Source organism: Myxocyprinus asiaticus, chromosome 15, assembly GCF_019703515.2.
Source record: "Myxocyprinus asiaticus isolate MX2 ecotype Aquarium Trade chromosome 15, UBuf_Myxa_2, whole genome shotgun sequence".
Lineage (NCBI taxonomy): Eukaryota > Metazoa > Chordata > Actinopteri > Cypriniformes > Catostomidae > Myxocyprinus > Myxocyprinus asiaticus.
The window spans coordinates 30,749,671-30,775,791 of record NC_059358.1 but is presented as its reverse complement, the minus strand read 5'-3'; the positions used below and the strand labels follow the sequence as shown (position 1 = coordinate 30,775,791).

The window sequence follows — 26,121 nt, the reverse complement described above, 5'->3', positions numbered from 1 at the left end:
GTATTTGGTCTTGTTTTAATTGGAAGCATCTGCTGTTTTATATTCAGTTAATGTTTCATGAAGGTACAAGAGATAACGCAACATAAAAACACATCTGTTTACAACTTTAAAATTCTGGGCTTTTTTCTCTGGGCTTTAACTGGATACATATTCGGTATTAAGAGTTGGTTATATTGCCTATATGCATTGACACACCTCATAATATTTAAACTTAATCATAACTGAACCCATAAACTCTAAGACTACATTCACACAGGCAGAAATTTTTTATTTTTTTTGACGCTGTCACTCAAATCCGTTTAGGTATTTGTAGTCTGAACAGGATGAAAACACATTAAATTAAATTAAAAGCCTCATCCAAACCACATTTGTAGGTGGTTTGGAATCTGATTAAACTCAGATTTTTCTTAATGCGTCTCATTCTGAACGGTCAGATCTTATTTCATGTGGTTTTATTCATCATTTGCTGTACACGACAGTTGTTATACATCAGGTTTTGTGATGAGAAAACATACTGCGCTCCAAACGGCGTAATTAATGCCTTCACAGGGCACTTCAAATTTAATACAATAATGATGGCCATGCAGTAGGATCGTTACAAACATAATTTTCAATAAAAATTACTTGAAAATTGAGTTCAGCCTGTTTTATTACACATTTCAGCCCTACAAAACTCACAGTGGAAGGTAAAGTCTTTAGGGAACAGATCATCACTTCTGAATGAAACACACCCATATGTCATTTATATGTTACAGTGCACACAAAGCACTGCAAACCTCTTATAATAACACAGACATTGGCTTAACTTAACCAAAGAGATGCACTAAGGTGCAGTAAACCATACCGGCTGCGAGAAACCACAATGCAAAAAAGTATTGAATGTCACACAAATATGGGACACTTGAGCATTTTTAGAATTTCATCACTGGACGCGGGTCCTCGTCTCACCATCCGACCTTTTTATGATCTAATACGGGACACAAAGCCTTCAATATGGGATGTTTCACTCTCTGATAAAATACAGGACCCCAGGGTAAAAGGTGTCCCATAATTTCAGACAAAATAAAGGATGTCCCCGCTAAAACGGGCAGCAACAACACTAGCTGCAACAAACATTGCATATGCCACCTCTCCCATTTTTAAGCTGTTGTCTGTGATGAATGTTCATATTTGGATACTGCCCTCATGAAAAGCACAATCAATGGTAAAACAAGCATTGCTAAAATCTCATGCATGGTAAATATACTTTTCTGCATTACCATGACAACTAATGTGGACATGAAAGCAAATGTAAGTGTAGTCTGAACAGACAAAATCTGATTTGGCCACATATAACTGGCAGTTTGAACAGTCACTAAAAATATATATATATATATATATATATATATATATATATATATATATATATATATATATATATATATATATATATATATTGTTACATTTCTTTAAAACTTGTTTGCTGCATTGTATGTTTGCTTATGTTGATTTTCTGCCTTTCAGTCGGGATTATGTGGACAAGAAAGAAGAGATCAGACAAGCTCGAGAAGAAAGGTACATTCTAACAGTGACTTTTGAACTGCTCTGGTATAGCCTCCGGACTGTAAATCACTTCTATACACTCCTACTATTGTGAACATGTTTTTTGTTAAAGTCTCTGAGGCCACAGATGCCACTGTTTTATTTTTGGGGGTGTGGCCAACATAGTTATATTAAATTATACTACTACACTGTGGCTCTCCAATAGTCGGTTGCAGGTCTGTCCTGAGTCGCAGCAGTGCTGAATGCAAATACTAAAATACAACTAAGTAATAATCTATTGTTATAGCACAATAAACAGGCTTATCAACTTTTGAATTGGAGGAGAAAATGCTTCCCATATCTTCTGTTGTTGACATTGTTGACAAGGTCATACATAAATTCTTCTGTCACTTAGAAGCTAGATAAATCAGACAGGTTCTGGCATGGTTGTGTGACATGCCCTCATCCTCAAAAATGATGAACAAATCAATGCAAGGTAAAAGAAAATTACTTCTGAGACTTCTTCAACGCTGATCAAAAGATAACAATGTCTTTCACCAGGTGCTGCATTGATGTTCCCATAAACCCTCGACACCCGATCTCCAATGGGTAAGGGGCAGCGCTCCATCCATTTTCCCTGTACTCGGCGGCCAGATCAGCATATTTATTTTTTTATTAATTAATTTATTTTTATTTTCTCCCCTTTTATCCCCAATTTGGAATGCCAAATTCCCAGTGCACACAAGTCCTCGTGGTGGCGTAGTGACTCGCCTCAATCCGGGTGGTGGAGGACGAATCTCAGTTGCCTCTGCATCTGAGACCGTCAACCCGTGCATCTTATCACATGGCTTGTTGAGCACGTTACCGCGGAGACATAGCGTGAGTGGAGGCTTCACGCTATTTTCCATGGCATACATGCACAACTCACCACGTGCCCCACCGAGAGTGAGAACCACACATTATAGCAACCACGAGGAGGTTACCCCATGTGACTCTACCCTCCCTAGCAACCGGGCCAATTTGGTTGCTTAGGAGACCTGGCTGGAGTCACTCAGCACGCCATGGATTCGAACTTGTGACTCCAGGGGTGGTAGTCAGCGTCTTTACTCGCTGGGTATTACTTATGGCTTTCCTAGCTGATGCCGACCATAACACTATATCTGGCCTCAATGAGGTAATGTCGATCTCAGAAGGAAATTTTAGCTGCTGGCCAAGGTCGACCAGCATTGACCAAATCACTTCCATGTGCCAGGATTGACCTTGCCTCCTTCCATGTAATGCCTTGTGTGGCACCTCCCTTTTTTAACAAACTCAATGTACTCCTCTGAGGAGCATGATAGCCTTTGTTTGCCTTTATTCTACACACCTCTAGGATCTCTGCCAGCTTTCACAGAGCCTAATCATGTTGCCACCAGTAGCGTCCTTGTGCCAAAGTGGTCTTGTACACAGCCAACACATGCTACAGATTTGCTCTTGGGGCCTCGCAGAGGGGACAACTCTCCTCTTTACCATACCACAGAGACGGATTCCCAGGGCTCGGAACAGTGTCATAGGTAGATCTTATTTGAAAACTTAGCCTGGCCTGGGGTATCTAACACAGGTCAGCCCATCCTAAAACTCTATTAGATGTACAGTACTTTCCCATACTGTCCAGCACCCTTGCTGCTGTTGGCTGACTGCTTGAATCATATATCCTTCCTCTTCCATACTAGATACTTCTGTCACTACCATTGCTTTCCTCTGTTTTTTAGAGGCTGCTGACCACAGTTTCAGAGCCATCCCCCATCTAAGTCCTGCTCTTCCTGATTGGGTTCTTCCAACAATCTCTTGTTGCTTCAGTCTTGAAACCGCCCTGTTTACAACCGTCTCTACTTTCCAGGAGTGGCGTGTTTGGACCTGGGCTTGACAAGCCCTCACAGGCTGGTCTGTTGATTCCCTTAATTCTAAGAACAGTCTGGTTTTCTCCTGCTTGTAACCCAGGGTGATGGACTTTAGTGGCAGTTGTAAGGCATTTCTTCCAAACAGTGCTACGTCTGAAAGACAACGCAGCAAGCCCAGCCACTTCCTGATGTAACTGTTGGCCTTGGTGTCCATCCTTGCCACTGCCGCTGCAGTGATCTCTGCCAGCACGGGATTTTTTCACCAACCACCTCAAACAATGTCTGGTCGCTTCTAATTCCATTATGAATAGAAAGGCTATGTGACTTTGCTGGCTATGCACTGCTTCTTCCAGGCAACTCTCAGCAGTCTCCATAACAGTTTAAGAACTGTTGGGCACCACTTATACAACTTATAAGGTATCCTGTTTGGGCCCGGGGCTTAAGTTGCCCTGGCTTTTTCTACCAATTGCCTTATCTCACTCAACTTAGGTGGAGCTACATCAAATCCCACTACTGGTTCTTCTGGCTGTGGGACATATCCAGGTAAGCCTAGCGGGCTGTTTTTATGAGGATCACCTAGCTGTTGTTTCATGTGAACTTCTAGATCTTGCTTCAGCATCACTAGCTTTCCACTCGTCTTGTCTCCGAGAAGCTTTCTGACTAATTTAAAGGGATCCTTTATTAATTTCATCCATTCATGCTCCTTCCTTCTTCTCTGCTGTAAAATTCTATCTGCCCTTCTCAAAACTGGCAATCTAGCCCTTATGCCATCCTATAATACCTTCAGCCCCTCCTACTCATGCTCATGTGCTCTTCTCTATGCCTTGCGAAGCTGCCTCTGCTCTTTCACCAGCTGAAGTATTTCCTTTTCTCTCCTACACATCACCCTGGGACCACTCTTCCTCACTGACACTTCCCCAAATCTACTTACATATTCTTCGTACACAATGTCACTAAACATGTTAAGCTTAGTCTCCACCCTTCCGCTGAGTGCATTCTCCAAGGTGGATGACAGGTCATGATCTAGTCTGCTCTATGCTTCATTATTGTTAGATCTTGGCCAATTAATTAGTTTCCTTCTCTCTGGCTCCTTTTCATTGTCTTGCCTTCCCTGTCTTGTCTGTAGGTTAACAGTTGTATCCTCCTGCGGCTCACCTCGTGTGCATGACTTGTCCTGCTGGTGGTACTTGTCTTCTTGGTGCCCCTCCACAACAGTCAATTCAGTAGCACTGTGATGTTTAACTGTGCTCTGTATCCATCTTGTCTGACCTGCTGCATTGCAAGGTTGTGTTTGGCTGTTCCCGCCACATTTCATCCTTCCTTGATGAATCCGCAGCCCCTTGTAAGTCGTTACCCTCATTCACCCACAACTGCATTTCCTAAGGATCCTTTGTTCATTATCCATGGCTGTGGAGGAGAGGGCATGGTTGAGCGTTCGTCTGGGGAGAGAGGAAGCGGTAAGGGTTTCACCTGAGATTAATTGCTGGTAATTGCTGTTTCTATGTTCGCAGTGAGAGACGGGGGAAACAAAAAGAGGCCAGACCTCAGAGTGAGGGAGAGAGAACCCAGCTGACAAGCTACATGTGTGTTGGCCATTGCCGTTTCCATAAAAGAACCTACTGAGTGATTTATCTGAAGCTGCACCATTGCGCATTCAAACGAATGTGTTTTGTGTTATTAATAAATGTACCTTTGAGTTGGATTCGCTGTCTCCCGCTTCCTGATTCCTTGAACCTGTTACAATGACCATTACAGACATGTCCATCCTTAGAGTCCATCCTAATTGGTCCATCTTCCATCCCACCTCTCGGAGGACCACCAGTTGGTTAGGATGTCCCCTGTATGAGGACCTGTGGATAAGGTAGCTTGCCTGCGCACCCCGGTGTTGACTTTCCTGCTGTCAGTCAGTCTTTCCTGACACTCTTCCAGTCTTCCCTGTACTCCAAATACCCTATTTACAGTAGCTGGGCATCACTGCCTGCTGCACCTCCGCCAGTGCCTTCAGTCATCCAGCAATGGGGTCATCAGCCAGGAGCCACCTATCACAGATGTTTCACCCCATTAATCACAGATAGTCTCCTGGTGGTGAGGCAGTGGTCAGGGACCAGCCCCCACAGTTGGACATTGGATCCTTTCGATTGTCTCACGTTCTTGCTTTCCCATTAAGATATTCCTTCTTTCCTCTCTAGACATACCATTCAACCAGGGTTCAAAACACCTCCCCGCCTACCCTACAAGTAGACCTACCCTTCAGCAAAAGCAGTTGAGAACCTCTGATTTAATATATAATATAATGCAATGTAATGTAGTATAATATAGTAACAACATCTTTCAAAGTCTTGGGAGGATACTCCAACCTGCTTCACATATAATTAATTATATCAGACTCTTATTGCCCACATCACAAGTGAGCATTATGGTCGTGCCTTTGCCTTATTATTCATTCTGTCTAGATAAATGATTGCAGTCAAAAGTAATTATATCTTAAAGCCTTGATTCCAAGTTTAATATCAATTATCAGTGGAACAGTAGTAAACACCTTGGAAATATTTATTAGAATGAGCAGCAGATGGGAAGTGTGCAGATGCATGAGTTGGTACGTGCTGCAGGTGAAATATGCACGTCAGGGCCCCTTTTTAATGCTGCTGTAGATTAAGACCTTTAAAGACAACAGGACAAGGTGTGTAATTGACATTAGACATGGGCTTTTTACTGTAAATGCTTAAAACATGCATCCTGGCAAGTGGAATGAGCCAGCATCTTTGGATTTATTTTCGATCTAATCGAAAGTCATGCTCTTTTTTTAACCCCTTAAATTTGATATGAACCTTATACTGTATAATCTAATGATTTTATGGAATTAAAGGATAAGCCAACTTCAGTTGATAGGAAGTAAATGTTATATGTTATGAAACATCTGGATCTTATTTTTTGGTAAAAATTTTATATTAGTGCTGGCTCATAGTTTTAGAGGGGTGATAAGTAGGGGAGGAGACAGCATCTGTGTGTTTTGACACCTGTTAGTTGAAGTAAAATAGTGGGAGGATTTGGTATAGAATAATTTGGAAATTATTTACAAATTGAGGCTTAATTTCTTGTATTCTGGATGCTCTTAAATTTTCTCAATTTCCGAAATTGATTAATCAGTAAACATGCTGTTTCAGGCATTCGGCCCTCAAAATACCAATCACTGTTAACTTTTTTTGTAATTTTATCTAAAGCAAGTTACATTACACTTAAGGGTGAAGGTGTTTTTGTTTTGTTTCTTAATTATGTTGTGTCGGCCGGCATGGCAGTTGTCTTTTACTTACTCTGACACCTAGAGGCTTGGATACATTATCACACAAAAGCAATATTTTTTGTTTTTGTTGTCATTGTATCAGTTTGCTATTTGCAGTCAGTCATGATTAATTTATTTCAAGAGCCAAAGTGTCTAATTATGGTTGGTTAAAAAGCTACAGAAAAAACAGATGAGTAGTTATGGATAGTTTTTACTGACTTGTACTGTGCTTTTGTGGTATGTGCAGATATAAGCAAATGGCGCGTCTTGCAGCAGATGAGAATGGAAGGGAACAAACAAGATCAACACCACGGGGACGAACAGAAATCACCCTTAGCCTGTGTTCAAGAACCACTACCAGCTCCTCGCCTCGTTCTTTTACTCCTTTGACTGGAGATACATGCTGTCTCCCACATCCAACAAAGGGTGAGAATCCTTTGTGTATGTAACTTTAAGTACTGAGATTTGTTGTGTGCTGTGTACATTTCTTCAGTTGATCTCTGGTCCAAATAATTCCTCCAAAGTGTGAAATTGAGCAGTAATCACACAAATGTACTGTAAAGAAAAATAGTGTAAAACCAATGAAGCAGTCAGCCATTAGGAAAAGCAAAACTTTTTCAAACTAATTTTTATTGACCTCAGATATTAACCACAATTTCAGAAATTGGGTCAGTGGTCAGTCAGCCTTTCATATGTAGCCACATCTGACCATGAGGGCTGGGATCTGGCATGAAGGGACCACAGCGACTGGAGCCTGGTCAATCACTTTTACTGTGGAGTTTCCACTTGGCTTGAGATGCACACATTCACATGAGAATCAGCATGGCTGTGTTCCCATTCTTTTTAGAACTTCCTAACCCACCATACCATGCTTAATTTTGTCAAAAGATTTTTAGTTGTAGTCATGTTCTTCTGACTAAATTTCATTTTAATTTCAGTCACATTTTAATCTTTGTTTAGCCTAATTTTAGTCTATTAACATTAGGGTTGGGAACCGAGAACCAATTTTTATTTTGAACCAGTTCAATAAAAAAAAAAAAAAAAAAATACTGAATTGATTTTCATGACATTTGTTGAAGATATTCTTCTACCTATGTGGACAGAACACTGTAACGAAACCAAATGTTTCCTGCATTGCTATTCAGCAGCGCTGCAACACCATTTGTTTAGCAAAGCATACAGCACAACCAGTGTAGCCCGATTCCCGAACAAATGATTCATATCAGCCAGTTCTTTTGAATCTACAATGCAAAATATAGCTGACAGTGTTACCGGTGCATCCAGATTCCAGAACGAATACAATGCTATACCTCCCGAACTAATGACTCTTATCAGCCGGTTCATTTATTGAATAAAAAATTAACTGAACTGAAAGTCATTCATTTCGCCATGTCCAACCTGTGAGACTTACATCAGAGTAATTACTGACTGGATGTTCATATGACAATGTGAAGTTATATATACATATAATAAGTTTTGTTGTAATAATTTATATTTTATAAAAATATCTTAATATTTTATTTATAAATAATAAATTAAAAGTCTATGCAAACACACCTGCAAGAATCTGTTCTATTAAAATATGAAATTATCAACATTTGGTAACAGACTGCTGAGGGCAGTAGGCCTTAAATACAGAAACACTTGCATTTCCTATTCCCAAATATTTTATTTCTCAAAAGTACAAAAAGAATCGTGAATGGAATTGTTAAAGAACCATAATCATTTAGAGGAATTGGAAATGGAATCATTAAATTCCTTAGATTCCAATCCTTTGTTAACACTGTAGAAGAAAATAATTTTCATATTTTTCCTCTCATTATCTTGTTTTTCATGGTGCGAACAAAATCGGATCTTTGGCATGTACACACCTTGCAAACTTTGCACTGTTACATACATGGTAATGATCTTACAAATCAACATGTGCATGGTATTCGCTCTAAACTTATTTCCCGGTCATAAAAAAGCCCAGAAATGTTAACCACAATTTGGTTAATGGAATGAGAAATGGTAGACAGGGGGAGTGTTTGGGGAAACCTGTTTGAAAACAACATTGATTTTTGCAATACTTGCACAGAATTTACACCCTCCGGCTTTAAAGTGGCGTAAGCAATTTCCACAGGCCACAATTTTGTCAGTTTTTATTAATGTAATTAACACTAATGCAGCAGACATTGTGGCAGGATTTTTACTGAAAGAACAGAATGGTATATAAAACAGCAGACAGAAAGACATCCATCACCCTTGACATGATAATTGAAGGATTTGGCTGGGGTTGTCAGTGCAGTGAGAGTGTTTGAATCAGGCCCTGGTTAGATCACATCCGTGTGGTTTCTAAAGGACAGCGTAGTGGTCACACACTGGTCAAAGAGTGAAAGCATGGCCAGCCATGTGTAAAAGGATAGCTGTGAGGATCAGACTGTGGTTTCAAAGTGTTCAACTCCTCCCATTCTGAGGCTTCTGCTCTTTCCTCTGTGACAAAGACTACAAGTTTAAAGGAAGGGACAGCCAGGCAGGATTCATCTCAAATCAACAGCTGGCATAGCTGGTTAGTCTGGTCAGTTTTAATAATTTTAGAGGGGTTTTGGGCACTTGTCAGCTGGGAGACCAGCAAAAGCAGATTAAACCAGCTAAGACCTTAGAATGGTTAAAACTGTTTTTTTAAAGTGAGGTTAAAAAAGCAAATTCACTGTATAATTATAAGTGATGTCTGTGGTGTCAGTGTGGGTACGAGGATACAGTCCAACACAGTTTAATGAATACTGAGCATCAATGTCCGAGCGTCCATACAATTCCCACACAAATGTATTGTATGTCAAGGCATAGGAAACCACAAACTTTCAAAAAAGTTTGCCATTGGTGACTGCAGCTGTAATTTCTCAAGAGACTCCAATAATCCTTTAAATTTACTATCATAATTAAAGCACATACATATACTATTAACAACTCTCACTCATGCAGTTTGTATGCTTTACCCGTACATGTACCCAACTGCAATGTGAAGGTTATAAGGAATTTTGTTTTGCCATTTTCCATGCTCCTGTAGGATCACATTTCCTGTATTTATTTGCCTTTCCAAATGTGGAGGAGGAGATGTGGTAAGGTAATGTGGGATATCATAACACAGACACTGGGAGAGGGGGATGTGACTGTGCAGGCTGCACGTGAGGGATGAGAGATGCATGTGATGTATGCAAAGTTTCCGAGATACGTACGTAATAATTCATGATAAGTACTTAACAATAAGGTTGCCACATATCCCTTAAATGCCTGTTTTTAAAGATGAAAAGTTTGTCCCGTATTTTAAGCTGGTCAGATGGCGTCACGGCGAAATCGTTCAAGATCGTTAATTTAACCTTGATATTAGCTGTAAATGCAGGTAAAGGACCATCTAAATAGTCCACACATTGTGCTAAGACGTCTTAATACTGAGACGATAGGGACCATCTGAAAAGTCCATACAAGGGACAACTGCCATGTATACTAATATATATATATATATATACACACACACACACAGGATGTTTACACGTTAATATTATTTTTTATATATATATATATATATATATATATATATATATATATATATATATATATATATAGCCATGCTACAGTCACATATTCTAGGTATGTTAGTATGACTTTGCAAAAAAACTGTCTGGGATGATTTCAGATGGACTAAAGCATTTAAAAAGATTAATTTAAAAGAAATCAAACTCTTAATGTGCATGTAAACGTTTAATAATGAGTGTTTAATGGCTTGGACAAATGGCTTACTTATAATATGGTAAGTGTAGTTTGTTTAAGGATAGTTGACCTATAGTAATAAATTGGGATAGGAGAAGTATTTTAACAAAAATTACACACATCACCTTTAAAAACACAATTTTTACAGTCAAACACATGCTCAAAAGATACCCAGTCATTTTTGTTTCACAGTTGAATACCTTAAACCAGGACATGAATATCTTTCCTTTTAAGGTCTTCAAAATCAATGGCACTTGATAATTTTCTTTGGAAGAAAGGTTTTTTTAAATCACCTTGTTTTAGAATTAGTTCCATGGAAGTTAGGCCTCTTATCTTGAATGGGTGCCAAGCCAACTTTTTTCTTTCCTCAGGAGCCGTGTCCGAGTCAAGCCAACCTGTGCAGGCAACAGTTGCTTGGCCTGCCTCAGAAACCCCCTCTACGTCTGCCTCTGCATTGCTGTCTGGGCCACTGGAAGACCAGAGCCCTGTGGAACTTACAAACATCACACTCTCTCTTTGTCAAACTAACACAGAGGCAGAGAGAGCTGGGGAAGAGAAGAAAACAGAGGGTGCTAAGGCAGAAGAGTGCAAGGAAATGTTGAATGGGAAGGAAGACGAAAATAAAGAAGAACCAGAAGGAAACTGCAAAGAAGAGACTAGTGGAACAGGTAGAGAGGAGTGTGAGAGAGAGCAGATATTAGAGGAGAGTGTCGTCTTGAGTGAGAAAGAGAGGCAGAATGAGGAACTGAATGAGAAAGATAACTGCTCTGCCTCCAGCATCTCTTCAGCCAGCAGCACCCTGGAGAGAGAAGAACGAGAGGAGAAACTTGTCAGTGACAATGACTCGGGTGAGAACATCACATGCACAGTCAAATAGACATAGATAATTACAGTATGGCGCAGTAGAGGTGTTCAGTCATGGCATTAATTTGTAGGCCAACCCAGAAGGCTAATGGGAATTTGGGATTTTTAGATTTGTCCTGTTATGCTCTACTACATAAATTATACAGACATACCTTATTGTGAATATATAAATAGCTGTGTGCTTTAAAAATGTAAGTTGCTAACATGTTGCTACATAAGGAATGCATCAATTGCCTGATGAATTACACGTCATCTATTAAAAATAGTTTAGTATATAATAATTAAAATAAATATTATAATTCAAATACATTACATCTTATACATACAGTATATTGTGGCAACAGACATGCATGTACACAATAAAAAAAAATGGCTTTAAAAGTCAAAATATTGTTTGGTTTATTTCTATTTCATTGAGCATAAACCTATTATAGTCCTACTTTCCTCTGCGCTATTTTCAATTAGTAGTATATGTATTTAATTATTAGTATACTGTATATATATATATATATATATATATATATATATACACTGTATATAATTACACAAATTATTATAATAACTTTTATAACACCTTTTAGCAATTTTGCTTCACAAAAAATAAAATTCACAAAGTAGTAAAAGCAAGTCTATACAAATTCGTTTTTTAAACAAGACTTAAAAAGAGTCACAGATTCAGCAGATCTAATATCCCAGGGCAGGATGTTCCATAATCTAGGGGGCCTTCACTACAAAATCTCTATCACTGTTTGTTTTGCATCTTGATCTTGGAACAGCCAACATGATAAGAAGATCTAAGAGGTCTAACTGTTTCGTAAGGTCTTAAAAGTTATACTAAATATACTGGCACCAAACCATGTAGTGCTTTATATGTAATTAGTACAATCTTGGTAGCCAATGCAAGGAAGCTAAAACTGGAGTAAAATGATTAGAAGACCTAGTTTGTGTCAAAAGTCTAGCTGCAGCATTTTGCACTGATTGTAGCTGTGCTAAAGTGCGTTGATTTAAAGTTGAAAACAGGGCATTGCCATAATCAAGGTGAGATGATATAAAAGCATGTATAAGCTTCTCTGTATCCCTAGAACTCAAAACACGTCTCACCTTGGAAATGTTCCTTAACTGATAAAAACAAGACTGAACTAACTTCCTGATATTCAAAAGTTAAATTTGTATCAAAATAAATGCCCAAATTTCTCACCACCTGCTGAATATTTGGGACCACCTGATTAAGTGCTGACTTAATCTGACTTTTTTTTTTAAAACCATGACCGATTATGACAACCTCTGTTTTATCAGTATTTAACTGAAGAAAATTACATGCCATAAAAATTTTTTATATCTGCTATTCAAGCTTGAAGAACACTTAAATTAGTCAGATCATTGGGATTAAATGACAAATACAACTGCGGGTCATCTGCATAGCAATAAACATTTATTTTGTATTTTCAAATCACAGAACCAAGCGGTAGCATATATAGAGAAAACTAAATTGGCCCTAACAGGGAGCCTTGCGGAACACCACAGTTTATTGTATAAAGAGGAGGACATCTCATCTCCAACAGATACTACAAATTTCTTATTCGACAAGTAGGAAACAAACCAATCTAAAGCCACCACAGGTGTTCCCACCCATCTCTTCAATGTATCAATTAAAACTACATGATCAACTGTATGAAATGCTGCAGTTACTTCAAGCAACACTAAAATAGATAAATACAATTTTTTTAGAATGAGGTTATTGTCAATAAATGGCAGAAATTATTCCAGGTCTAAAGGTACTTAATTTCTTGTTAAAATTTTCTTTAGTAATGGACAAATTATTAGCCAGTACATACAAAAAAATCTGTTCAAAATTGCGTTCTTGCCTTCAGGCACAGTTGCATTTACCTTTGCACTGTGGTACACAATTTTGCGGCAGAAATATGGGCATCTCAGTGGGAATTTGCCAATCATGAATTTCACCTGATGGACTTCCAGTGGCAAAGAATTTCCCTATGCGAATTTTGCATGGAATTCAAGTTTGACGAATTTTTGCAGTGACTTTCTTACAGCTTCACACTCCCAGAGTATAAAATGCACCATAAAAAAGAGGCTGCTTGGCAAGTAGTATTTCTAGTTTTTTGCTTAACATTCGGCAACATAATTTTGCTGTGCAAAGGTAAATGTAACCAAGCCTTTAGTCACAATGGTAAGCCTACAATAATACAATTACTTTTAGAGCTGCTGTATTTGATTTGGCTTCCGTCATTGTTCCTTGTGTGTTTACGTCATGTAAAAAATAAAAGTGCCTGATGCTGTTGCGCGTTATGCTACTTACTTGCTCAGATTACATATTTATTACAGTAGATATACATCTTGTGGGACTTTCTTCTTGCTATCAGTGACACTAGGTGTTGCTTCTAAGATCACTTTTATATAGCGATCACAGGCAATCTGGGTATACCTGAAACCATCAGATCCATCCGCACATAAGAGCAGTGCAGAAGTAAAACTGATGTGAAAAAAAAAAAACGTTTCTCTGCAAGTAACTTGCAGTTTTATGTTTCAATCACAGATGTCAATAGAAAGCCCAAAATACATGTTTTGTAGAGATGCTCTATTAAAAATCTTCTAAATGATGAAAGCTTGCTACCATTTTTTACCCTTAGGCAATTGGACAGACTGTATGAATACAGCAGATGTCAGTGATCAATGCAATAAAGTTATGAACAGCAAATGCTTCATGCTGGACATGCTTTACCAAAACATCCCTGTAGAGGAAGCAGAACAAGTTAAAGAGAAGGAGAATGAGAAAGGAGATTCAGGTCAGGACTCTTCTGTGAACAGCCTTGTTAGTCGCATTTCTACACTGGAGGCACATCGGCAGGCGTGTGAGGAGAACTTGAAGAAGCAGGACGTGGAGCATCTGGATAATCAGGGTAGTGTGCGAGCGGTGGCCGAGAAATTTGGAGACTTGGTCAAAGGACTGGTGTCTCCACATGAGGTGGAGTATTCTGGAAAGGAGAAACAACAACCACAGGAAAAGCCTCCGCCAGCTCCTTCACCAACACCTCAGAAAAAAGAATCTGACCACATTTGGGACCAGCTAATGGCCATTCCACGAGAGCTTCGCATCAAAGAATTGGACTTCACAGACTTGAGAGAGGAGGATGATGTGGACATTTTGGATGTTGGTAACGTGACTGGGTCAGGTGACCTCACACCACCTCCTCCCCCACTTCCATGCTTGCCCAACCTTCCACCTCCACCACCCTTGTTCGGATGCCCCCCACCTCCTCCTATCTCTGGCATGATGATGCCCCCTCCACCACCATTTTTGGCCTCATTATCTCCCCCGCATCTTGGATCTCCTCAGCTTAGTCGAGGGGATCCTCTGCTCTTCCAGAAGAAGAAGAAGACCATTCGGTTGTTTTGGAATGAGGTGAGACCCATAGACTGGCAGTACAACAACCACAAGAGATGCAAGGAATCATTGTGGTCCAAACTGGACCCCGTCAAACTAGACACGGCCAAGTTGGAAAACCTCTTCGAAACTAAATCCAAAGAGCTGCCAGTTACAAAGGTAATGTTAAATAACCTTGATCTCTTCATCAGTGCTCTCCATCAGTCTTTTTTTTTGGGGGGGGGGGGTTGGGTGTTAAATCCACAAAGCTGTTGGTTTGCTTAAAGGGACAGTTCACCCAAAAACTGTCTGAGAAACCTGAACCATATCTAGGAAAGAGAATATCATAAAGACTTGAGTGTGGGCTCTGTAGACTTGGGCCAGTAAGCAACCACCTAGCAATGCCCAGCAACCACTTAACAAGGTGTTAAAAAACACTCAGAACTCATTAGCGACCAACTATAAACATTCTAGCAACCAACTATAAACATTCTAGCAACCACCCAGTACACCCTAGCAACTACATTACATTGTGCTAAAAACCACTCAGAACACCTTAGCAGCCACCTAGCAACACTCTGGCAACTACCCAGAACATCCTAGCAACTACATTGCAATGTGCTAAAAACCAGTCAGAACATCTTGGCAGCCACCTAGCAATGCTCTAGCAGCTACCCAGAACACCCTAGCAACTACATCACAATATGCTTAAGATCACTCTGAACACTTTAGCAACCACCTGGCAACGTTCTAACAACCACACAGAACACCCTAGCAACCACATACTGTAGCAATCTGCTAAAAACACCTCAGAACACATTAGCAACTACATAGCAACATTCTAACGACCACCCAGAACACCCTAGCAACCACATACTGTAGCAATCTGGTAAAAACACCTCAGAACACATTAGCAACCACCTATCAACATTCTAACAACCACACAGAACACCCTAGCATCCACATACTGTAGCAACCTGCTAAAAACACCTCAAAACACATTAGCAACCACCTAGCAACATTCTAACAACCACCCAGAACAGCCTAGCATCCACATACTGTAGCAATCTGCTTAAAACGTTCTAGCAATGTAGTAAAACCACTCAAAACACTGCAGCAACTACCTAGCAACATTCTAACAACCACCCAAACACTCTAGTAACTACTCAGCAATGTGCTTAAAAACACTTAGAACTTTTCTTCAAAAATATATAATTTTAGGGGCCTGGGCAGCGAGTATTGACGCTGACTATCACCCCTGGGGTCGCGAGTTTGAATGTGGCAGGGTGGCTCCAGCCATATCTCTTAAGCAACCAAACTGGCCCGGTTGGTAGGTAGGGTAGAGTCACATGGGGTAACCTCCTCGTGGTCACGATTAGTGGTTCTCGCTCTCAATGGGGCGCGTGGTAATTTGTGCGTGGATCGCAGAGAGTAGCATGAGTCTCCACATGCTGGGAGTCTCCGCGGTGTCATGCACAACGAGCCACATGATAAGATGTGCGGATTGACTGTCTCAGAAGTGGAGGCAACTGAGACTTGTCCTCCGCTACCTGGATTGAGGTGAGTAACTGCACCACCACGAGGACCTACTAAGTAGTGGGAATTGGGCATTTCAAATTGAGAGAAAAAGGGGATAAAAATATATATACAGGTGCATCTCAATAAATTAGAATGTCGTGGAAAAGTTAATTTATTTCAGTAATTCAACTCAAATTGTGAAACTCGTGTATTAAATAAATTCAGTGCACACAGACTGAAGTAGTTTAAGTCTTTGGTTCTTTTAATTGTGATGATTTTGGCTCACATTTAACAAAAACCCACCAATTCACTATCTCAAAAAATTAGAATATGGTGACATGCCAATCAGCTAATCAAATCAAAACACCTGCAAAGGTTTCCTGAGCCTTCAAAATGGTCTCTCAGTTTGGTTCACTAGGCTACACAATCATGGGGAAGACTGCTGATCTGACAGTTGTCCAGAAGACAATCATTGACACCCTTCACAAGGAGGGTAAGCCACAAACATTCATTGCCAAAGAAGCTGGCTGTTCACAGAGTGCTGTATCCAAGCATGTTAACAGAAAGTTGAGTGGAAGGAAAAAGTGTGGAAGAAAAAGATGCACAACCAACCGAGAGAACCGCAGCCTTATGAGAATTGTCAAGCAAAATCGATTCAAGAATTTGGGTGAACTTCACAAGGAATGGACTGAGGCTGGGGTCAAGGCATCAAGAGCCACCACACACAGACGTGTCAAGGAATTTGGCTACAGTTGTTGTATTCCTCTTGTTAAGCTACTCCTGAACCACAGACAACGTCAGAGGCTTCTTACCTGGGCTAAGGAGAAGAAGAACTGGACTGTTGCCCAGTGGTCCAAAGTCCTCTTTTCATATGAGAGCAAGTTTTGTATTTCATTTGGAAACCAAGGTCCTAGAGTCTGGAGGAAGGGTGGAGAAGCTCATAGCCCAAGTTGCTTGAAGTCCAGTGTTAAGTTTCCACAGTCTGTGATGATTTGGGGTGCAATGTCATCTGCTGGTGTTGGTCCATTATGTTTTTTGAAAACCAAAGTCACTGCACTCGTTTACCAAGAAATTTTGGAGCACTTCATGCTTCCTTCTGCTGAAAGATGCTGATTTCATTTTCCAGCAGGATTTGGCACCTGCCCACACTGCCAAAAGCACCAAAAGTTGGTTAAATGACCATGGTGTTGGTGTGCTTGACTAGCCAGCAAACTCACCAGACCTGAACCCCATAGAGAATCTATGGGGTATTGTCAAGAGGAAAATGAGAAACAAGAGACCAAAAAATGCAGATGAGCTGAAGGCCACTGTCAAAGAAACCTGGGCTTCCATACCACCTCAGCAGTGCCACAAACTGATCACCTCCATGCCACGCTGAATTGAGGCAGTAATTAAAGCAAAAGGAGCCCCTACCAAGTATTGAGTACATATACAGTAAATGAACATACTTTCCAGAAGGCCAACAATTCACTAAAAATGTTTTTTATATTGGTCTTATGATGTATTCTAATTTTTTGAGATAGTGAATTGGTGGGTTTTTGTTAAATGTGAGCCAAAATCATCACAATTAAAAGAACCAAAGACTTAAACTACTTCAGTCTGTGTGCATTGAATTTATTTTATACACAAGTTTCACAATTTGAGTTGAATTACTGAAATAAATGAACTTTTCCACGACATTCTAATTTATTGAGATGCACCTGTATATTATTTTTTTTATAGCTCTATATTTGCTTTATTTTGATTTTACCTTGCTTTTGTTCACTCATATTAGCTCAAGGCAGAGCTGCTAGAAAATGACTATAGTCTGTTCCTGTGCTTTTTTTTTTTTTTTTTTGGTCTCTTAAAGGTGCACTCAGTAGTTTTTTCCTCATTAAAAAAAGTGAGGAAAACTCCTTAAGACATGAATTGTAATTTTGCAATATATGAGGGAAATCATGACCACTCACAATTAAATGAAGACTCGAGTCGTATCAGTTACCTAATAAAGCTGTTTTATTCTACATGTGTCCACACATGGGGGCTGCCATGTTAGAATCACATGACCAGCCGAATAATACTCACTTAATCTCAGTAACCGCCACCGACACTTTCACTCATTGATTAAAGTAATCATGGCTGACTGTGAATACTCAATTTCGACAATGGCATCTGAAACTGAAAATTATTGATTTTAAGTGATGCAGCATACAAGCCACTAGTTGTCAGTGTAAGTCCAAGATGACACAAAGACAAAAGTTACTGAGTGCACCTTTAAGTGTAACACATGGTATGAATTTCTGAAAACCTCTTATCCATGTGAGATGCCCATAACTCTTTCTTATCTCATGATCGCACGTTTAGAAGAAGCCTGCAATATATAGGTCAGAGTGGTACTTGGCTGATTAATTAGTCATGATTGATTCCTAGTATTAGCTATAAGCTTTATCAAAGATGTCTCTCTGAACAAAGTCAAATCAGTGCACTCAGAGCTGCAGCTGACACTCATATTTCAACTGCCTCAGCTGAAACATTCTAAGGCTAATCAATACAGCCTGTTGCATTGATCTTGGAGCCTTTGCATTATAACACATGACATTACATTAATTTGATAATTTATATTGTCAGCCTTCATTTATATGTACACATAAGGAACAAGAAAGGAGATGTTAGGCAGAATGTCAGCCTCGGTCACTATTCACTTTTATTGTATGGAAAAAAAGATGCATCGAAAGTGAATGGATGTCTGAGCTGCTCTCTTTCATACAATAAAAGTGTATTGGGACCAGGAGCTTTGAAACTCTGAAAAGGACAAAAAAGCACCATTAAAGAATCATAGCAGTAGTTTGTTCTCTATATTCCAAGTCTTCTGAATCAATATGATAGCTTGTGTGAGGAACAGACCAACATTTATTATTTACTGTAAATCTAGCCTTGAAAATCTTGCCTGACAGCCATGGTCACCATACAATTTCATTGTATGGAAAAGAGCAGCTTGTACATTCTTCTTTAAATAACTAATTTTTTGTTTCTTGGAAGTATGAATATGAGCTTAGATAACACAAGGGTAAACAAATAATCGCAGAATTTTTTGGTGAACTATACTTTTAAGATTAAGGCGCGTCTCATTATTTGGGCTGTTCATCCAATACAGTGTTTTCCATAGTCTTTCAGAGCTACAGAGATGTGGCATGCATGGGGTTTTCTCTCCCCTCTGCTTCGATCAGCCTTTTCCAGCTGTTTTTCATTTTCGACCCATTCGCCCTCCCTCTTTCCTCTGAGCCCCTCTTCTCCTCTCCCCGTTTGGCAACAGACAGAATACCGTCATAGCTGTGTTCCTCCAGAAATATTTCCCATCAAAGTCCCAAAATAGTTAAACTAAATAGGAAAGACATCTCTTTAATGTGGATAATTACCAAAAAATGGCTTCCTGAGATATGAATACAAAGCTGAGATACAGTATGTTTAATGTTTATTCCCCTGAAAAGGCACGCAAGCACCACTCAGGTGAAAAATTAAAGGTTTTTGTGTGTCTCGTAACTGATCATAACATTTCAAATTGAATATGCGCATATTCCAATCACATGAATGAGATTTGATCGCAATGAAAATGTATGATGAATAACAACTTAAATTTCTGTCTTTTCCATTCACGAAGCTATCATGTGGCTTCAGAAAACTTTAAATATAGTGCACAAGTCATATGAACTTTTACTGTATTTATGTGGTGCATTTTGTCTTTTTTGGAGCTTGACAACTCCTGGTCAGCATTCACATTCATTGTATGAAAACAGCAGCATGAACATCCTGCTTAAGATCTCCTTTTGCATTGAAAGGAAGAAAGAATGTCATACAGATTCTGAAAGACGTGAGGGGGAGTAAATGATGACAGAATTTTCTGTTTTGGGTGAACTAACCTTTTAATGTGTTTATTTACCTGATTTCAGAAAACTGCAGCCGATGGGAAGCGTCAGGAGATCATCGTTCTGGACTCCAAAAGGAGTAACGCCATTAACATCGGCCTGACGGTGCTGCCTCCACCACGCACGATCAAAACAGCCATCCTCAACTTTGATGAGTATGCCTTGAGCAAAGAGGGCATAGAGGTAATACTGAACTGTTTTAAAATCACATTCCATTACTCACATTATAACAGAACAACCGCAAGTAATGAAGCAAATTGATCTCTACCCGACATGTTGAAATCATTAAGGTTACATTACAATTTAATACATACAGCTCGGTGCAAAAAAATTGTTTCCTTACTCGGTACTTTTGTCTTGTTTTCCAATAAAAACTTCTAAACTTCCTAAAAACAAGATACATTTACTAGAGTTGCAAAATGACTTAAAGGGATAGTTCACCCAAAAATTATAATACTCTCATGATTTACTCACCCTCATTCCATCCCAGATGTGTATGACTTTCTTTCTCCTGCAGAACACAAACAAAGATTTTTAGAAGAATATCTCAGCTCTGTAGGTCCATACAATGCAAGTTAATTGTGAGCAAAACTTTGAAGCTCCAAAAAGCTCATAAAGGCAGCATAAAATTAATCCACAAGACTCTGGTGGTTTAATCAGAATCAGAATCAGCTTTATTGCCAAGTATGCTTACACATACAAGGAATTTGTCTTGGTGACAGGAGCTTCCAGTGTACAACAATACAAAAACAGCAGCAAGACATAGATAATAATAATAATAAAAAAAAAAAGATAGTTAGACACATACGTACATACACACACAGACACACACATACATACATACATACATACATACATACATACATACACACATACACATACGTAGTGCAATCTAATACAAATCTGTTATCTGTTATGTACAGTGCAAATGTTTTTGGTTTTTTTAATCCATGTGTTCAGAACGGATCTAATCAATTTTGTGTGAATAGACCAAAATATAACTCCTTTTTCACTGTATTTCTTGCTATTGCAGTCTCTGGGTATGTGCAGAGTGCTAGATGGCACTAGGAAATTTAATTTAATTTAATTTGAAATCATGATTGCCAAGGAGACTGCTGATGTCAAGATTTATAGCGAAAAGGGAGTTACTTTTTTTTTATCCTGTTCTCACCAAAAACACAATTTTATGGATTACTTTTATGCTGCCTTTATGTTCTTTTTGGAGCTTCAAAGTTTTGCTCACCATTCACTTGCATTATGCATCTGCAGAAGAAAAAAAGTCCTACACATGGATGGCATGAGGGTGAGATTTTTGAGTGAACTATTCCTTTAAGATATTAAGTCTTGTTTTCAGAGAAATTTAACAAACTTTAGGAATGTTTTTTGGATAGTTGACCCAAAAATGTTTACTTACTCATTACTTACACTTATGTCAATCCAAAAATGTATGACTTTCTTTCTTCTGCAGAACACAACAGGACAAATAGTCTTGTTTGCTGATTTCAATTCTATGGCCATTGATAGTGACTCACATGAAAGCTTAAGGACTCAAAAGTGCCAGAAAGTGATCAGTTTGCTTCTAAAGTATCTTGTTATAAAGATGTTAATATATATTTATTGGAAAATAAGATAAAAATACTGGGAAGGAAAAATATTTTTTGCAGTCTAACGCTTTTACAGTGTAGTGCATGGTTTATAATGCTTTAATCCTAGGAATTTCAGACAGGTTACCATGCTGAAAACACATCTGTCCTTAATACTAACTTTGTTTTGAATCCACGTGAGTCACATATTCCTTGAACCTCTCTACAGTCCTCTCTTTCTCTCTGTCTCCCTCTTTCTCATTACATAAATCATTCAGGCATTTACGGTATGATCATCCTCGGACTGCTACATGAAAGCATATTTTTACCAGATACATGACTCTGTACAAATGTGTTCAGCAAGACAGAGACTGACTGTAGCTGAGCCTGGCAAGCAAAAAAGCGTTGACTCCAAACTTGTGTCCAAAATAACCCAACCTCTCTGTCCTGAGATCATATACATTTATACGTTTCTGCCCTTGATACAGATCATAGGACAATGTCAACATGTTAGTAAAGGAGCTCCCTTTTCTCATTAAATCTGTAATTTTTCATGTTTGGTCATGGGAAAATGGATTAGCGTGTTTCCCTCCACCCTTTATGTCTCTATAGTGAACATTATTTTCTTACTGACAACCCCAATTTATGACTCTTACCGAGATTTTTATCATAGAAATTTTATTTTGGACAAGAGAAATTTATATCCTTTGGTTTTATTCTCATATTTTGTTATGCAACCACAGTAAGCAGGTGGATGGATGAAATTGTTGTAATTTTGTACATTTTTGCTTAATGTCTTGCCAGGTGTTGTTATTCATCAACACTCATATGATGGATTAAGCGAATGCCTTTCTAGGGGTGAGCCCCCATATACTATGGTACTTGACAGTTATACTAACACTCCCCTCTGGGTCTCCTACTCTTTAGAAAATCCTGACGATGATTCCTACGGAGGAAGAAACACAGAAGATTCAGGAGGCCCAGCTGGCAAACCCTGAAACTCCACTGGGCAGTGCTGAGCAGTTTCTCCTCATTCTTTCCTCCATCAGTGAGCTGTCCGCCCGACTGCAGCTTTGGGCATTTAAGATGGACTACGATGCCTTAGAGAAGGTCAGCCTGAGCTAACATACTCCTTGAGGATAAAATGTCCCCCCGTGTAACCCATCTACAATTCAAAATAAATTGCATCTTGATGGTTTGGTGCTAGGAAGGTGCAATATAGACCATTCATTAAATATTCACAATAATTTTGCTGAAATTTTTTTTTCAGTGGATTTCAGCATGGGCATTCTTTAAAATAGACATCATTTTAACATCTATAACATTTCAACAAGAACACCAAGAAATCCTCTGTTTTAAAGTTAATTCACAAAAGTGGTGTTAGAGTTGGTAAATTCGATTCATTTCCATGAATCAGTTCAAATTTGGAACAGGGTGCCCACGGTCATGGAAAACCTGGAAATATTAATGGGAATTTTAAAATAGGGAATTCTTGGCCTGGAAAAATCATGGAAATGAGCTACATCTTAAAAAGTCATGGGAATGTCTATAGTGATTATAAATTAATTTGGTGAATTTATACCTTTAGTAAAGTTTATGTTCAGCTCTAAAATATTTCATTAGCTAGAAATTGCTCTTTGTGAGTATGATCTCTATGATACTATTTTTAAAAATCCTTATCCAGTAATTAAAATGTATGGAAATATCATGGAAACTAATTGGTCAAAAAGTGTGGGAATGCTGAATGTATCAATTATAAATTTAATTCAGTACAAAAAATATAAATCATAAAACATTTTCACAGAACAGCATGGCATTTTTCATATATTAAAATGTTTTAGTACAAATACACAGTACTGTGCAAAAGTTTTAGGCACTTGTGAAAAATGCTGCATAGTGAGTTGCATAGTGCTGTTCAAAAATAATGCCATAAATAGTTTTTATTTATCAATTAACATCATACAATTCCAATAAAATAATAATAATAATAAAAATAATAATAATATTTGGTGTGACAACCTTTGCCTTCAAAACAGATAGGATGTTCCAAGCTTCTTTGAGAACTTGCCACAGTTCTTCTATCTATTTAGGCTGTCTCAATTGCTCCTGTCTCTTTATGTAATCCCAAACCGATTCAGTGATGTTGAGATCCAGGCTCTGTAGGGGCCATACCATCTGTTTTAGGACTCTTTTTCAACTTCTGTTCAATTATATTTGCAAAGGGAATATTGAAACCAAAAATGTATATTTCCTACTCATATACTATAAACAGAATATATAAAATAACCATTTTAAGACTAATGTTTTTTTGTTTTTTTTTTGTGAAAAATGTAATGTGCCAGAGATTCTTCTTTCATTGTATATACATATAAATAATTAAATATCATTCTTTCTTGTGTTCATTTAGAGAAAAACAGTGAGGAAAACATACCTTGATTATTTTTAACTAGATTTTTACTGTATTTTATTTGACATGGTAACAGTGGCTGTTTGGTTGAAATAATGGCTCCTTTGAACAGAATCACCCTATCAAGTCATTTCAGAGCAAATCCTGTACATTAATATTCTGTGTGTTGGGGCAAATTTATTTGGACCTTTCTTGTACTAAACCCTTTACAAACTTCTGTACCATTCTGTAGCTATTTTTTATTTTTCTAACACATTGTGTTTCTCTCTCAGGAAGTGGCAGAGCCACTACAGGACCTGAAGGAGGGCATGGACCAATTAGAAAATAACAAGACGCTACGCTACATCCTTTCCACTCTGCTAGCTATTGGCAACTTTCTCAATGGGACCAACGTGAGAACCAGCCTATATTACAGCTTGTCTTTCAACCCCTAATCTCTCCATCTCCATCTGTTTTTCTTTTTGTCTGTCTGCTGTTTTCGCTTAGATCTTAATAACATTAAAACAAGCTGAAAGAGATAAACCTGATAAGGTGGCAAGTTTGGCATGAAATTTCTTTTGTTACCGTAAACCATTGAGGTTGGGCAAGAGAACAAAGCCAGTGAGAGTCATGTCACCTTCGTGGGGATTTCTCCATTCCAAGCTCTGCCGTGCCTTGCAAACTTAACAGCTTGGCTGATCCTGGGCCAGCGCATTACTGTATATCAGTGCACTCGAATGAGATTCTCTTTATCATATGTTAATGAAGCATTTGTTAGAATGAGTATGGGTATGTAGACTCTGCACACTTTGAAAGCGCTCTGTATCTTAATGAAACTGATGGTAATCTACTAAACTACATCAGAATAATGTACGAAAATAGTGGAAATGGCCTGTGATTAGTAAAAGTGCTTTTTCAGGGAATGATTTGATGGACAAGATCCAGAGTGACTAATGCTCTCAAGGTGCATTTGATTTTTATCATCTGCATTTCAGCTGCAAATATTTATACATTGTAATTTGTCTGATATGAAGCTTCCCTCCTTTTCAAGTGAGGTTTGTGATGTGAGAAAGCAGAACACATTGCACATTTTTCTCCTTTCTTTATTAAACCCCTAGAGAACCACTTCTGCAAAATAGCTACACTTGTTTAAAGCAATTAAATAATAACTATTTTTCACTAAATATGAGTTAAAACTACATATAACATAACGCCAGCTCACACTCTAAAATGAAGCATAGCAACATTAACAATTTGTATCCCCCTGCGTACCAAAGTCACACATTATCATCAATATCAATGCTTGGGTCTCTGAAGGTGAAGCACAGTTGACATATGGCAATTATTTGGGGGGATTATTAACTGTGATTGTGTGTTTGTGTGTGTATGTGTGTGTTTCCAGGCAAAAGGCTTTGAGCTGAGTTACCTAGAGAAAGTTCCTGAGGTGAAGGACACAGTTCACAAACAGTCTCTGCTCCATCACGTCTGCTCCATCGTTGTGGAGAAGTTTCCAGACAGTTCAGATCTCTACTCTGAGATTGGAGCCATCACTCGCTCTGCTAAAGTTAGCGTACATACCATACAGACAAACATTACAGTACCAGACAATTGCTTTTATTGTAAATCAGTAGATACTTGTAATTTTGAAATTGACAATATCAGTGGTTAGTGCATACACTACGAGTCAAAAGTCGACTAATTTATGTTTTTCATGATATTTTGCTTCAATGCTTCGTTTTGTAGACAAATTTCTTTAAAAAACTAAAAAAAAGTAGCCAGCATACATGGGAAATCCTTCAAGATGGTTTAAAAAAGATTCCAGGTTGATATCTCATGAAGTTTCATTGAGAGAACATCCAGAGTGTGTAGAGCAGTAATCTTGCCAAAAAGATACTTTGAAGAAGCTAATTTTTGATTTGTTAAACTTTTTTGTCACTATATAATTTCCATACTTCCATTCGTGGTATTTCTTAGTTTTGAAGACTTGACTATTATTCTTAAATGTGGGCAACAGTACTAATAAAGAATGAGTAGGAGTGTCCAATTTATTTACTAATT

The 26,121-nt window shown here is 38.5% G+C and overlaps 1 protein-coding gene across 2 annotated transcripts in view; it reads left to right on the top strand.

Moving 5' to 3' along the window:
• Positions 1–26,121, top strand: part of LOC127453047 (FH1/FH2 domain-containing protein 3-like) — a 66,893-nt gene that overhangs the window by 29,640 nt on the left and 11,132 nt on the right. For both annotated transcript variants that reach the window (XM_051719049.1, XM_051719048.1), the window contains exons 9-16: positions 1,504–1,554; positions 6,929–7,107; positions 10,800–11,276; positions 13,941–14,854; positions 20,119–20,277; positions 22,605–22,787; positions 24,357–24,476; positions 25,466–25,627. In XM_051719049.1, coding sequence (XP_051575009.1) covers positions 1,504–1,554; positions 6,929–7,107; positions 10,800–11,276; positions 13,941–14,854; positions 20,119–20,277; positions 22,605–22,787; positions 24,357–24,476; positions 25,466–25,627 — 2,245 coding nt within the window. The remainder of the gene's footprint in view (positions 1–1,503; positions 1,555–6,928; positions 7,108–10,799; positions 11,277–13,940; positions 14,855–20,118; positions 20,278–22,604; positions 22,788–24,356; positions 24,477–25,465; positions 25,628–26,121) is intronic.